The sequence below is a fragment of the Podarcis erhardii genome (assembly GCF_964252035.2).
Source record: "Podarcis erhardii genome assembly, chromosome: 7".
Taxonomy (NCBI): domain Eukaryota; kingdom Metazoa; phylum Chordata; class Lepidosauria; order Squamata; family Lacertidae; genus Podarcis; species Podarcis erhardii.
The window spans coordinates 89222576-89234569 of NC_138511.1; the positions used below are offsets into that span (position 1 = coordinate 89222576).

General features: G+C 45.8%; 1 protein-coding gene across 1 annotated transcript; it reads right to left on the minus strand.

The window, feature by feature from the left end:
• Positions 1–1101: 1101 nt before the first annotated feature.
• On the minus strand, positions 1102–9639 carry LOC309347172 (cytochrome P450 2C42-like). The gene is made up of 8 exons (XM_081871511.1): positions 9315–9639; positions 7116–7364; positions 6786–6955; positions 5195–5336; positions 4332–4519; positions 3987–4077; positions 1806–1994; positions 1102–1589 (listed from the first exon to the last, which is right to left on the minus strand). Exons 1-8 carry the CDS (start codon positions 9319–9321, stop codon positions 1408–1410), a joined length of 1218 nt encoding a protein of 405 aa, XP_081727637.1. The 5' UTR covers positions 9322–9639; the 3' UTR covers positions 1102–1407.
• Between the last annotated feature and the right edge of the window lie 2355 nt (positions 9640–11994).

The window sequence follows — 11994 nt, forward strand, 5'->3', positions numbered from 1 at the left end:
CATCCTGTCTATGCTGGCTAAGGGAACGGATATTATTTTAAAATACTGATTTTTTTAGACCTGGAAAAGTCCCATGGTTTTAGCAGGAGACCTCTTGAAACTACAAAATACGAATGCCTGTAAGTGTTTGCAGGAGCAAACAGTACTGAAATCATGATCCCATATTGTCAGGGAACTGCCATCGGAAAGGCAGGTGGTGGAGGGGCTCTCGGAAGCTAGGAGAGACCCAGCAGCGGAGGAAGGTACCAGCAGGGGGAGAGAGGGAGGTCAGGGAGAAAGTGAGTCGAAGGGATGGCTCAGGGAGTCTTCCAGCGAGAACAGTGGGGAAGTCTCAGGACCTCCTATAGGTACACCCACTCCTCGCCGGAAACTGTCGCGTAGAGAATCCAGAAGACGCGTTTCCGTTAAGGAGCTTTTATGCTGGAATAGATTCCGTAAACGCCCACTGTCGGATTCTGCCAGCGATTAAGGGAGTCATGTTTAAGGGCTCCGCTAAGGACAGAGTTTGAGAACCATGCCCAAACTTTGAGGGACTAAGCTTTTACGCACAAGCAGCTCATCATCCCATCACACATATGTTGTTGTTGTTTAGTTGTTTAGTTGTGTCTGACTCTTCGTGACTCCATGGACCAGAGCCCACCAGGCACTTATAACCACCCCAGCTGCACCACGAGCACAGATCATGAACAATGCTCAGTAAAAATAATCTGGAGGGGCCAGTCCATGATTCCTTCCCCCTAAATCCTTTCATTATTATTTGACTTGCTCTAAGGAAGGACATTTTTGACTTTGTATCTCTCCCTTTTCTTTTTTTTTCTTTCTTTTTTACCTAGAATGCATATGTATACTAAGACAGAACACTGAGTCTATATGTACAAGAACTTCCACCTTATCCCCTTCTGGAATTCCATTAGGGTTAAGACTAGGTTTACATTGTGGATTATCAAACTCCTTTAGTAAGTCCAAATGTGTCTCATTTGCCTGATTGAGTTTCAAATTCAATACCTCAACTTTTTCCCCTAAGTGAACTACCTCAGTTGTCATTTCTTTGATATTCAAATTATGAAGTTCACTTTCAAGATCTTTGCTTTCTTCTACCTTTTTCTACCATGAGAACAAACAGAAACAGAAGAAATTCAGAATGGGCAGACTCCTCTTATATTGAGATCTGTGCATACGGCAATTTAGTCGTAGAGATTTTCAAAACAGTTTTTCAACCATAAAACGTTTACACTGAAATCTATGCTGAAGGTTTTCAAAGCAGTTATTCAGACACAAACCTTCATTGTGTCAATATTATCACTAAATCAGAGAGACAGAAAGGAGTTCAGATTAAGAAGAAACACACACAAGGGACAGTCCCCCCGAGTCTCCCAGAGATTTCAGCTCTCTTGTATCAAGGACCATTCACCGTGGAACCACGCAAAGCTGATAATGCCGTGGAGCGTGTCCATTACTTTCCACTTCTGGTGCAATGTCAATTTCTTCCCGCTGCTTGGGCGTTTTCAGATGGAAGTTTTGCAACAGTGTTGTAAGGAACACAAAAATCTCCATACGGGCCATACCTTCACCAGGGCAAGCTCTTTTTCCTGGAAAACCAAGAAACAGGAGTTCCATTTATATATACAGGGTGAGTCCTAACCCAATATTTCCCAGGCCATACAATCCAGCATTTTTTGCTCTTCTTTTGCATCCCCCTCTCTTTCCCACTACAGATCCTTAGATTCCTCCTAAGGTTAAACCAAGCCAACCCTCTCATTCGCTCCTCCTCCCTATTCTGGACGTATAAAACAGAGGCCCATCACCTGCTCCGAATGGCAGAAAGGCTTCCACCTTCTTGAAGGCTCCGTTTTCATCCAGGAAGTGGCCAGGATTGAACTTCCTGGGTGTCTCATAGTACTTGGAGCTCTTCATGATGGATGACAGGAAAGGAATAACGGTGGTGCCCCGCAGAGGAAAGACAGAGACCCCAGAGGGAACGGTTACTGCAACTGGCCCAGTTCAGATATTTCCTCTTTAGCCTGCCTTTATCCCTGGTTCAAATCCCTTAAGGACTGGACAATGCTCTGCTGATTAGGAGATGGTACCCTTCATAGGAAGAAGAAGAAGAAGAAGAAGAAGAAGAAGAAGAAGAAGAAGAAGAAGAGGAAGAAGAAGAAGAAGAAGAAGAAGAAGAAGAAGAAGAAGAAGAAGAAGAAGAAGAAGAATAGTAGTTTGGATTTGATATCCCGCCTTTCACTCCCCTTCAGGAGTCTCAAAGCGGCTCACATTCTCCTTTCCCTTCCTCCCCCACAACAAACACTCTGTGAGCTGAGTGGGGCTAAGAGACTTCAAAGAAGTGTGACTGGCCCAAGGTCACCCAGCAGCTGCATGTGGAGGAGCGGGGAATCGAACCCGGTTCACCAGATTACGAGTCCACTGCTCTTAACCACTACACCACACTGGCTCATTCAATTTATCTGAATCACTACATGTGGCCTGGGAAGAGTCTCATGGCTTGGCAGGAGCCAGGGGCATACAGTGGTACCTTGGTTCTCGAACTTGATCTGTTCCAGGAGTCCGTTCGACTCCTGAAACCATTTGAAAACTTTAACAGTTACAGAACTATACCGGGAAACAAGCTTCTATCGGAGCCCTGATAGAGGTTCAGTTAAAACATTGCAGGCCTTGCCCTGGGTAGCTGCAGGGCCCCACCTCAAGACCCCACCTCTCCGGATTACATCCTTCCAGTTCGAGAGTTGAGTACAAATGAAACAATCTCTCATCCTTCCAGCACAGAAGCTGTGCATGTGTAGGAACAGTTCTCACCGTGATGACCTTGCCCCCGGGTGTAAACAAACCAGCATTCCCACAGCTTCTGGAAACTTCCAGTAACTTTTAGCAACTTTGAGTGTTCTTTCTGGGAATGAACGTCTCAACACAACATTCCCTCCACTGTCAAAGGCAGCATGCCTCAAAGCACCAGTGGCTGGACTGACACAAGCGCGGAGAGGGCTCTTGTCCTCCAGTTCTGCCTGTACGCTTCACATGGGCATCTGTGGGATGAAGATGCTAGACTTGTTGGGCCTGTGGCCTCATCAAGCAGGTTCTTCTTATGTTTCCTTTAAAATACTAGCATTACTTTAGTTCAAACTACTTCAAATATAGGAGTAAAGATGGCTGAAGTAATCTAAGGTAGGTTAGTGCAGTTATTACAGGATGTACTGGTGACTGGTGACTGGGAGCGGCTGCCGAGACCATATAACACCGGTCTTGAAAGACCTACATTGGCTCCCAGTATGTTTCCGAGCACAATTCAAAGTGTTGGTGCTGACCTTTAAAGCCCTAAACGGCCTCGGTCCAGTATACCTGAAGGAGCATCTCCACCCCCATCATTCTGCCCGGACGCTGAGGTCCAGCGCTGAGGGCCTTCTGGCGGTTCCCTCATTGCGAGAAGCAAAGCTACAGGGAACCAGGCAGAGGGCCTTCTCGGTAGTGGCGCCCACCCTGTAGAACGCCCTTCCAGCAGATGTCAAAGCGATAAACAACTACCTGACATTCAGAAGACATCTTAAGGCAGCCCTGTTCAGGGAAGTTTTTAACGTGTGATTTTACTGTATTTTTGGTTTTTATGGAAGCCGCCCAAAGTGGCTGGGGAAGCCCAGCCAGATGGGCGGGGTATAAATAATAAATTATTATTATTATTATTATTATTATTATTATTATTATTATTATTACATCACTGCCCTCCTAGAGTCCTTTCCCACTGATGAGGGATTGCTTTTAGGCAATTAGGGGAAATCTGAACTCTGGGTATCTTGCCTCTCCACTTAGTCCTTTTGGGTGCTGCAAATTGACAACTCCTTCTTCCTCTAGATGCTTCCTCCTTCTGCTTCCTCTACATCTGGGCCACTGTAGATTTTGAACTCATGGTGATGTGAATACCTGGCTATTGTTTGGAAAGCAGACGCGCACACCTCCATCTCTAAGGTCTTATCCAAACTTACCTTTCCTCCACTTTTTCCAGGCATGGTACATGCTCCATGTCTGAGTGTTGTGTTCTTGTTCTTCATGTTGTTGTTGCTGCTCGGGAACTTTCTGTGTGAAAAACCACTCTTTAAAGCTCAATTGGAGCAAATGGCAACCCACAGAAAACCCAAAGCGATGTTTGCTCCAACTGAGCGGCAAAGAGCAGGTTTTTGTGCAGCAAAAAGCAACAAAACCCAAACATGGAGCTTCTAAACGCAGGCGTTTGTCTGGAAAGAGTGGGGCAAAAGGTAGGTGTGGATAAGCCCTAAGCTGCAGGCGTAAATCTGAACTAATATTTTTGTTAGCCACTCGACTCACTTTACCTTGGGAATGGTGAACCCTCGGAAATGTGCTTCCTGGGTGACCATATGAGGAGCTGCCACTGGTGAGATGTCTAGAAACCGCTGGGTCTCACTGATGAAGGCTTCTGTGTAGGGCATCTGATTCCGGTCCTCATAGAAGGGACTGCGGTTCCTCCCGATGACCCGCTCAATCTCCTCTTGGATGTTTGCTATAAACAATACAGTGGGATTAGTGCTAACAGGCCATAGGAATTGTTAGATATAGTTATAGGAGGAGGAACCATGGCTCAGTAGTTTAGAGGTTTGTAAAACCCCACATCAATTTAATATCAAGGCAGCATAGAAAGTATGAGCAAGATGGACCTCCCTGCTTTGCATGTAGAAGGCTTGTTCTCTGGCTTCTCCGGTTAACAGAAGAATGTAGAAGGAGATGGAAAGGACCGTTCCTGCAGGAGGGGCCTACAGACAGTTGCACATGGCAAAGGAAGACGTGCTCTGCAGCAGTGTGGAAGCAGGGGAAGTACAGGAGTGGAGGGTTGCCCTCAGTGCTATTTTTATAGAAAAAGAGGTGCCAGAACTCACCATTTTCTGTTAGAATGGCAATGGCAGCCACCTGAGAAGCGCCAGAACTGAGTTCCTGTGAGTTCCCCTGGAATAAAAACCCTGGTTGCCCACCTCCAATATTTTCTTCAAGTTGGTGCCTATAAGTCCCAGTATGATCAGAGGAAGGAACTAGGGTTCTGACCCAGTTGAAGGGAGAAGATCCCATCAGTTAGAGCTGGAAAAAGAGAGTCCTGGTTTACTTAGCAAGAGAGGAACCCATCAGCCATTCACACAGACAGGAAACAAGAGTGAGAGCGACAGATTTGACCTTGTTTTTTTACCTTCCATTTCTGGGTATCGGAGGAGGACAAGAAGCCCCTGTCTGATGGTGTTGCCCGTTGTATCTGTCCCTGCAAAGAACAGGCTGAGAACTGTAGCAACCAAGTTTTCATGAAAGAATTCTGAAGCTGGGTTTGTTTTCTCCTGACACAGAAAGAAGAAGAAGAAAAGAGCAATGTTATCAAACCTGGGGCTAATTTGTACATCTACAGAATGGTTTTATGGAAAGCTGGCTGGCAAGATTTCCTTTCCAAACTGATTCAAAGTATCACAGGATAGACTGATAAAAAATAATGCTGAGTTAAAGAGGTATGAGAAGCAGCATCCTGCTGGCCCATCAAGTCCACAATCCTGTTTTCACAATGACCAACCAGATGCCAATGGGAAGCTCACAAGCTCAGGAACCAGGTGAAACTACAACAAGTGGAGAACTGTGCAGGTAGAACCTAGTTACAGATAGGTAGCCGTGTTGGTCTGCCATAGTCAAAACAAAATAAAAAAATTCCTTCCAGTAGCACCTTAAAGACCAACTAAGTTAGTTCTAGGTATGAGCTTTCATGTGCATGCACACTTCTTCAGATACACTGAAATAGAAGTCACCAGACCCTTCTATATAGTGAGAAGGTGGGGAGGGGTATTACTCAGAAGGGTGGTGGGAATGGGTGATTGGCAGATAGCTGTGATGAGCCTGTTGACGACTCTTAACGACTGCAATAGGTCTTACAGGAAAAAGCAAGGGGTGAAAAGGTGAAAAATGGCTTTGTCATGTATAATGAGATAAGAATCCAATGTCTTTGTTCAGACCAGGTCTCTCCATGGTTTTAAGTTTGGTAATAAGTTGCAATTCAGCAGCTTCTCTTTCCAGTCTATTTCTGAAATTCCTTTGTAATAGAACAGCTACTTTGAGATCTTGTATAGAATGTCCTGGGAGATTGAAGTGTTCTCCTACTGGTTTCTCTGTCTTGTGATTCCTGATGTCCGATTTATGTCCGTTTATTCTTTGGCGTAAGGTTTGGCCTGTTTGTCCAATATAGAGAGCTGAAGGACACTGTTGGCATTTGATGGCATACACAATGTTAGACGATGAGCAATTAAATAGTCCCGAGATGGTATGTGTGATGTTGTTGGGGCCAGTAATGGTGTTGTCCGGGTGTATGTGGCAGCAAAGTTGGCATCTGGGTTTATTGCAGGCTCTGGTGCCAGTGTCCGTGTTGAGTCTGGTTGTAGTATTATTGTGGGTTAGGAGTTGTTTAAGATTGGGTGGCTGTCTGTAGGCAATGAAAGGTCTTCCTCCCAGAGCTTGAGAAAGAGAACTGTCATTGTCAGGTAGAACCTAGCCATTGAGCAGGGAAGGTGTTAATTCAAAGAGTGGTGGCAGGTGTTTGGGGGCATATCTAGCATGTTGTGCTGGTTCCCCAGTTGTGTCTTCTACAAAAGAAATGAGAGCTAGGGAGAGCTTGGCAGAACCTAGGGAATCATGGAATTGTAAGGTTGGAAGGGACCACAAAGGTCCTCGAGTCAGAGGGGCGATGAGGAAGACGCAGCAATGTTATAAAACAATAGTATTAGCATACAAATCCCAAATACTGCTACCTGCTCCATTTTGGCCAGGAAGCAGTCAATGAAGGGCAATTTAGATCGAAGGACTCCTGGTGCATCTCGACCCTCTGAGAGATGAAGTTTGTTAACTTCTTCATGTACCTGGGCAGTTTTTGCTGAGGCCCAGGCAGGATCTGCATTAAACTTGGGAAAAAATTGCAGATCTGTGAAGAAAAAGGACACGCAGCCTCATCAAGACCTACCCTTCCTTATTGCCATGCACCCCATGGTCTGGACCTTAATATTCAGCTCCTGAACTATGTCCCATCCTCCAGAAGCAAACTGAGCAATTAAGTTTATGAGAAATTTAGGCAGAGGCAGCTGAAGGCATGAACCAGCTAACACTCTGCCTTCCTGTGGTTATACAGGAAGCAGCCTGTGACCTCCAAGAGACCTCCCACCACTTCCTTACCTGTAACCAGGTGGACAACATAATTGATGAGGCTTTCTTAATTGGGTCAAGTAAAAAGATGAAGTCCTTGTCCTCATATTCAAACCGGTTGCCAAAAACAATGAAGCAGATAAGATTAGAGACGGCATGACTGAGGTGAATGGTTGGATCAAATGGGTGCCCTGCAGAGGGAGAAAGGGGTACAACTGGAGTGTGTATTTACTGGGTAGCTTCTGAGGCCTGTGTCTGCCATATGTAGATTTGCATGCTGTGGACGCTGCCAGACTCCTTTTTACTTAACTTTTCCTAAAACCATTCAGATGAGATATTAAGTACACTCATGTCCCGCTTTCCAAACCCAAGGTATCCCCCAGAAATAGTTCCTTAAGCGAGTTTTCACATAATGGGCTGAAAATTTCCATTATTTCCTATGCGATCATTTCTGATCTGTGATTTGTCCAGTGTCTCTGGCCCCCACCCCTCCATAGTTTCTTCTTGAAATGGCTGCAGCTAACCAGCAAAAGAGAGTCAAAGCAAAAGTGGATTTGTCCAATCCTTACTACTCTCTGATTTCTCCGACTGCTCTCCCTCCATGCATGGTTTCTGCTGGACCATGGCTGCTGCAGAGTGGGCAAACTCTGGCTGTTCAGATATCTGCAGCTGTGCAGTACATAGCAAGGTTGTGAGATAACCAGCCTCATATAACCAACATGATTAAGTCTAATTAACACATGAAGGGCTTAAGACCATAGAGTAAGCTGTCCTGTCAGGTTCACCACACCCTGGTATTCTTCAAGTGTATTGGAGAAAATGATCTTGTGGCTAGGCTTGAAACACCTTAGTTTATTGTTGTTTCAAGCATCATGGCCATGGTGACTAGTCTTAAAGTAAGAGTCAGTGGCCAGTTTGGTTGATTTCTTTATGTGAAAAGGGTGGGGCACCATCTTGGTCTTTTAGTCATGCATTGAAATGTCTTGGAGTGTAATACAAAAAATTCCTTCCAGTAGCACCTTAAAGACCAACTAAGTTAGTTCTAGGTATGAGCTTTCGTGTGCATGCACACTTCTTCAGATACACAGATTGGGGTGGTAATGTTCATGAGGACGACACAGCGATTCTTCAAACAGCTCTTGTTTACTCACAGGCCAGAACAGAACTAAACTGAAGGGTTCAGCCAGCCTGCTTATATAGAGCTTCACTACAACGCAACAGTAACCACTTTCTGTAACTATCCAATCACTGAACGTCACTTTCAATTTCTTATTTGCATATGTGGACCTGAGTGAAAACTATCCCCTTGCTGGCCCAGGGTGAGAACTTCAGTACATAACAGGGACCATCTAGCAAGGCGTACTTGGAGTTGTAATGTTCATGAGGAAGAGCTCAGAAAAACAGTGTTGGTGTTGCTGTGGTTCTATTCCTTTCCTTCCTCTGTAATTTGTGAACTTTCCCCCACCCCTTGCCTTGAGGTGTGAACGGAGACTGGGGATATGGAAGGTGGCCAGGGAACTGGGTGTGAGGTGACAGGAAAAGGGTGACTTCAGCAAGGGTTGCTGGGAAGAAGAAGGAAGAAGAAAGACTGGGATCCATCATGGGCAGGATCCTCTTGAAGGATCATGCTGCAAGATCTGGACTTCCTTAAAGCTACAATGGTCTCCGCTGTGTCTCAGTTCTCCAAAGGAACACAGACCCTGGGTCTTAACTGAAATCTATCTAGTCTGTGTGTGCACACAAGCATTCTGCACCTAAAATGCAACTCAGTTAAAAATCATGAATGGGCTTTTTAGTAGGGTTGCCATATTCCCAAAAGTGAACATCGCCCCCAAAATATTAAGTTCGCCAATTCGCCAAAAATCTGCCTGGATGCCACTCTGCTGCCCAAATCCCAGTTGTGTCTGAGAAAATACAGGTGTATGGCAGCCCTAGCTTTAGGAAGATGGAAGGATTAAAAGTGCCAGCCCACATTCAGCAAAAGAATCAAAAGGCATGTATCTGGGAGATTCGCCAAATCTGAGCAGAATTCCATTTTGTTTTCTTAGAAAAAAGAGCAATCCTTCTCTTGGCTACTGTGGCAATATTAAACCTTTTCACCCTGTTGAGGGAAAGCATAGATGAGTGGCAAGAACATTCACCTTCCATTTTTCGCAGCACTTGCACCAGGGACTGGGCCTCCTCCTGGATCCGCTCCTCGATGGACCTCTACACCAACCCAAAGTTCCTCAGTGTTAGAAAGGAGAAGCGACGGAGCTGCCTCCACCGTTCCCCGTTGGTGGAAACCAAGCCTGGAAATGGAGAGACGCTCCATAAATCAGAGAAGGCAACACGGGAATCACCAGAAGAGAAAAATGGCAGAATGAAAGGAGTAGCAGAGCAGTAAAATAAGAGAAATAAAGGAGGTGAAAGTGAAGCAGGGGTAGATGAAGAATGGAACGAGTTGGGAGACATTTGGCCTTGGAAACCTTTTCCTGTTGTCCATGATGCACCAGCTCTGAGGGCCAGGCAGAGGGCAGGGCATTCCCAGGTGGGAAGGAAGGGGGAGCGGAGCGCAAAGAGTCTTATCGTTTTTAAAAAATGCTTTGTGCACCCATGTCTAACCTTGTCCCTTTCTAAAATGTATTGGTGTGCATTTTTCTTCTTGCAAATCTACCAGAGAATAAAGTGAAATAAAATTAGGATTAAGGGGTTTTCTCAGGAGGGCGTGTGAACTGTGTCCCATTGGTGTAGTAGTGCTGGCACTTCTTCTGATAGGGAATGCTCTGTGGGTGGGGGACAAAAAACGAGAGTCGAATAGGGTCAGTTGTGGGGGGGGGGTGGATAATAAGAATAAGAATTTATTATTTGTTCCCCAGCCACTCTGGGCAGCTTCCACAAAGACCAAAAATACACTGATATGTCATATATTAAAAAGTTCCCTGAACAGGGCTGCCTTAAGATGTCTTCTGAATGTCAGGTAGTTGTTTATCTATTTGACATCTGATGGGAGGGTGTTCCACAGGGCAAGCGCCACCACCGAGAAGGCCCTCTGCCTGGTTCCCTGTAGCTTTGCTTTTCGCAGTGAAGGAACCGCCAGAAAACCCTTGGAGCTGGACCTCAGTGTCCGGGCAGAACGATGGGGGTGGAGACACTCCTTCAGGTATACTGGGCCTTTGAGGCCGTTTAGGGCTTTAAAGGTCAACACCAAGACTTTGAATTGTGCTCGGAAACGTGCTGGGAGCCAATGTAGGTCTTTCAAGACAGGTGTTATGTGGTCTCGGTGGCTACCCCCAGTCACCAGAGGAATGTCCCTATTTTCTCCTGAAGAACATAGGAGGGTACCTGAACCTTCAGCTTCCAGCTTTACCCTGGCCTTTTGTCACTTGAGGTCTCTGTTTTTAGGACCCATCTTGCTTTTATGATTGCAGGTTGTTTTGGACAAGTTTCCAATGTTGAGACCTGCTCGGGGACCTTAAGGTGAAGGGAGGGGAGCAAATAACAAAATCATTTATTATTTTTATTTAGTTACCTTCTGCGTTGCTTTTGATGCTTCCTGACCGTGGAAATTGCTTATGGAATCTGTTGCATCGGTTTCGGTCGTTGCGGATAGCTAACGTTTTAGCTGAACTGAAGCAGGGCGGAAACAGCAGAGATTGCAACCAACTCAAGATGGGGCCGAAATCACTGCCTCCGAAACATCCCTACTGCCTAGTAGCTGACTCAGAAGCTGCCAGCAGGGGGCTTCCTAAGCTTTTTGAAAGTCTAAGTGCACCATGCTGACTAGATTTGCCACTATCTAAACACTTGTGTCTGTATAGTTCAAGCTATGGTTTTCCCAGTAGCAATGTACAGACGTGAGAGCTGGACCATAAAGAAGGCAGATCGCCAAAGAACTGATGCTTTTGAATTATGGTGCTGGAGGAGACTCTTGAGAGTCCCATGGACTGCAAGAAGAACAAACCTCTCCATTCTGAAGGAAATCAGCCCTGAGTGCTCACTGGAAGGACGGATCCTGAAGCTGAGGCTCCAAGACTTTGGCCACCTCATGAGAAGAGAAGACTCCCTGGAAAAGACCCTGATGCTGGGAAAGATGGAGGGCAGAAGGAGAAGGGGACGACAGAGGACGAGATGGTGGGACAGTGTTCTCGAAGCTACGAACATGAGTTTGACCAAACTGCGGGAGGCAGTGGAAGACAGGAGTGCCTGGTGTGCTCTGGTCCAAGGGGTCACAAAGAGTCGGACATGACTAAACGACTAAACAACAACAAAACAAAACAAAAAACACTTGTGGACTTGGAAAACTCCAATAAATAGGTGAGACAGGATTTGCCTACGCCCGATGGTTCTGCTCCAGCAAAGTTGCTGTTCTCATGCATGCGAGTTCTTGCCTATATCCATGCTTTCCTTCAGTTTTCCTGAAATCTACTCCCTATCTGTTGCATTCTGCACTTCCTTTAAACTTGCTGTTGTGTCAGTCGTCAGGCTAGTGGGTTGTTTGCATTAGGTAGAAGCCTAACGCCAGCAGCCATCCAGCCCCCATTCTGGCCCTTGTAGTGGAAACAATAATATACAGTGGTTCCCCGCAAGACGAATGCCTCGCAAGACGAAAAACCTGCTAGACGAAAGGGTTTTCCGTTTTTCGATGCACTTTGCAAGACGAATTTCCCTATGGGCTTGCTTCGCAAGACGAAAACGTCTTGCGAGTCTTGCAATTTTTTTCGCTCCCCCCCCCCTTTTTCTAAGCCGCTAATAGTCTTTTAGCCGCTAAGCCGCTAAGCCTTTAATAGCCGCTAAGCCGCTAAACCGCTAATAGCGCTAATCTGCTAATAGGGTTGCTTT

What these genes read in the sequence shown, in the direction of transcription:
- LOC309347172 (XM_081871511.1), bottom strand. An exon ending in TCCTGGCCAAAATGGAGCAG is followed by an intron (nt 5,337 to 6,785) that starts GTAGCAGTATTT and finishes TTTCTGTGTCAG; the next exon opens with GAGAAAACAAACCCAGCTTC. An exon ending in CCGATACCCAGAAATGGAAG is followed by an intron (nt 4,520 to 5,194) that starts GTAAAAAAACAA and finishes TATTGTTTATAG; the next exon opens with CAAACATCCAAGAGGAGATT.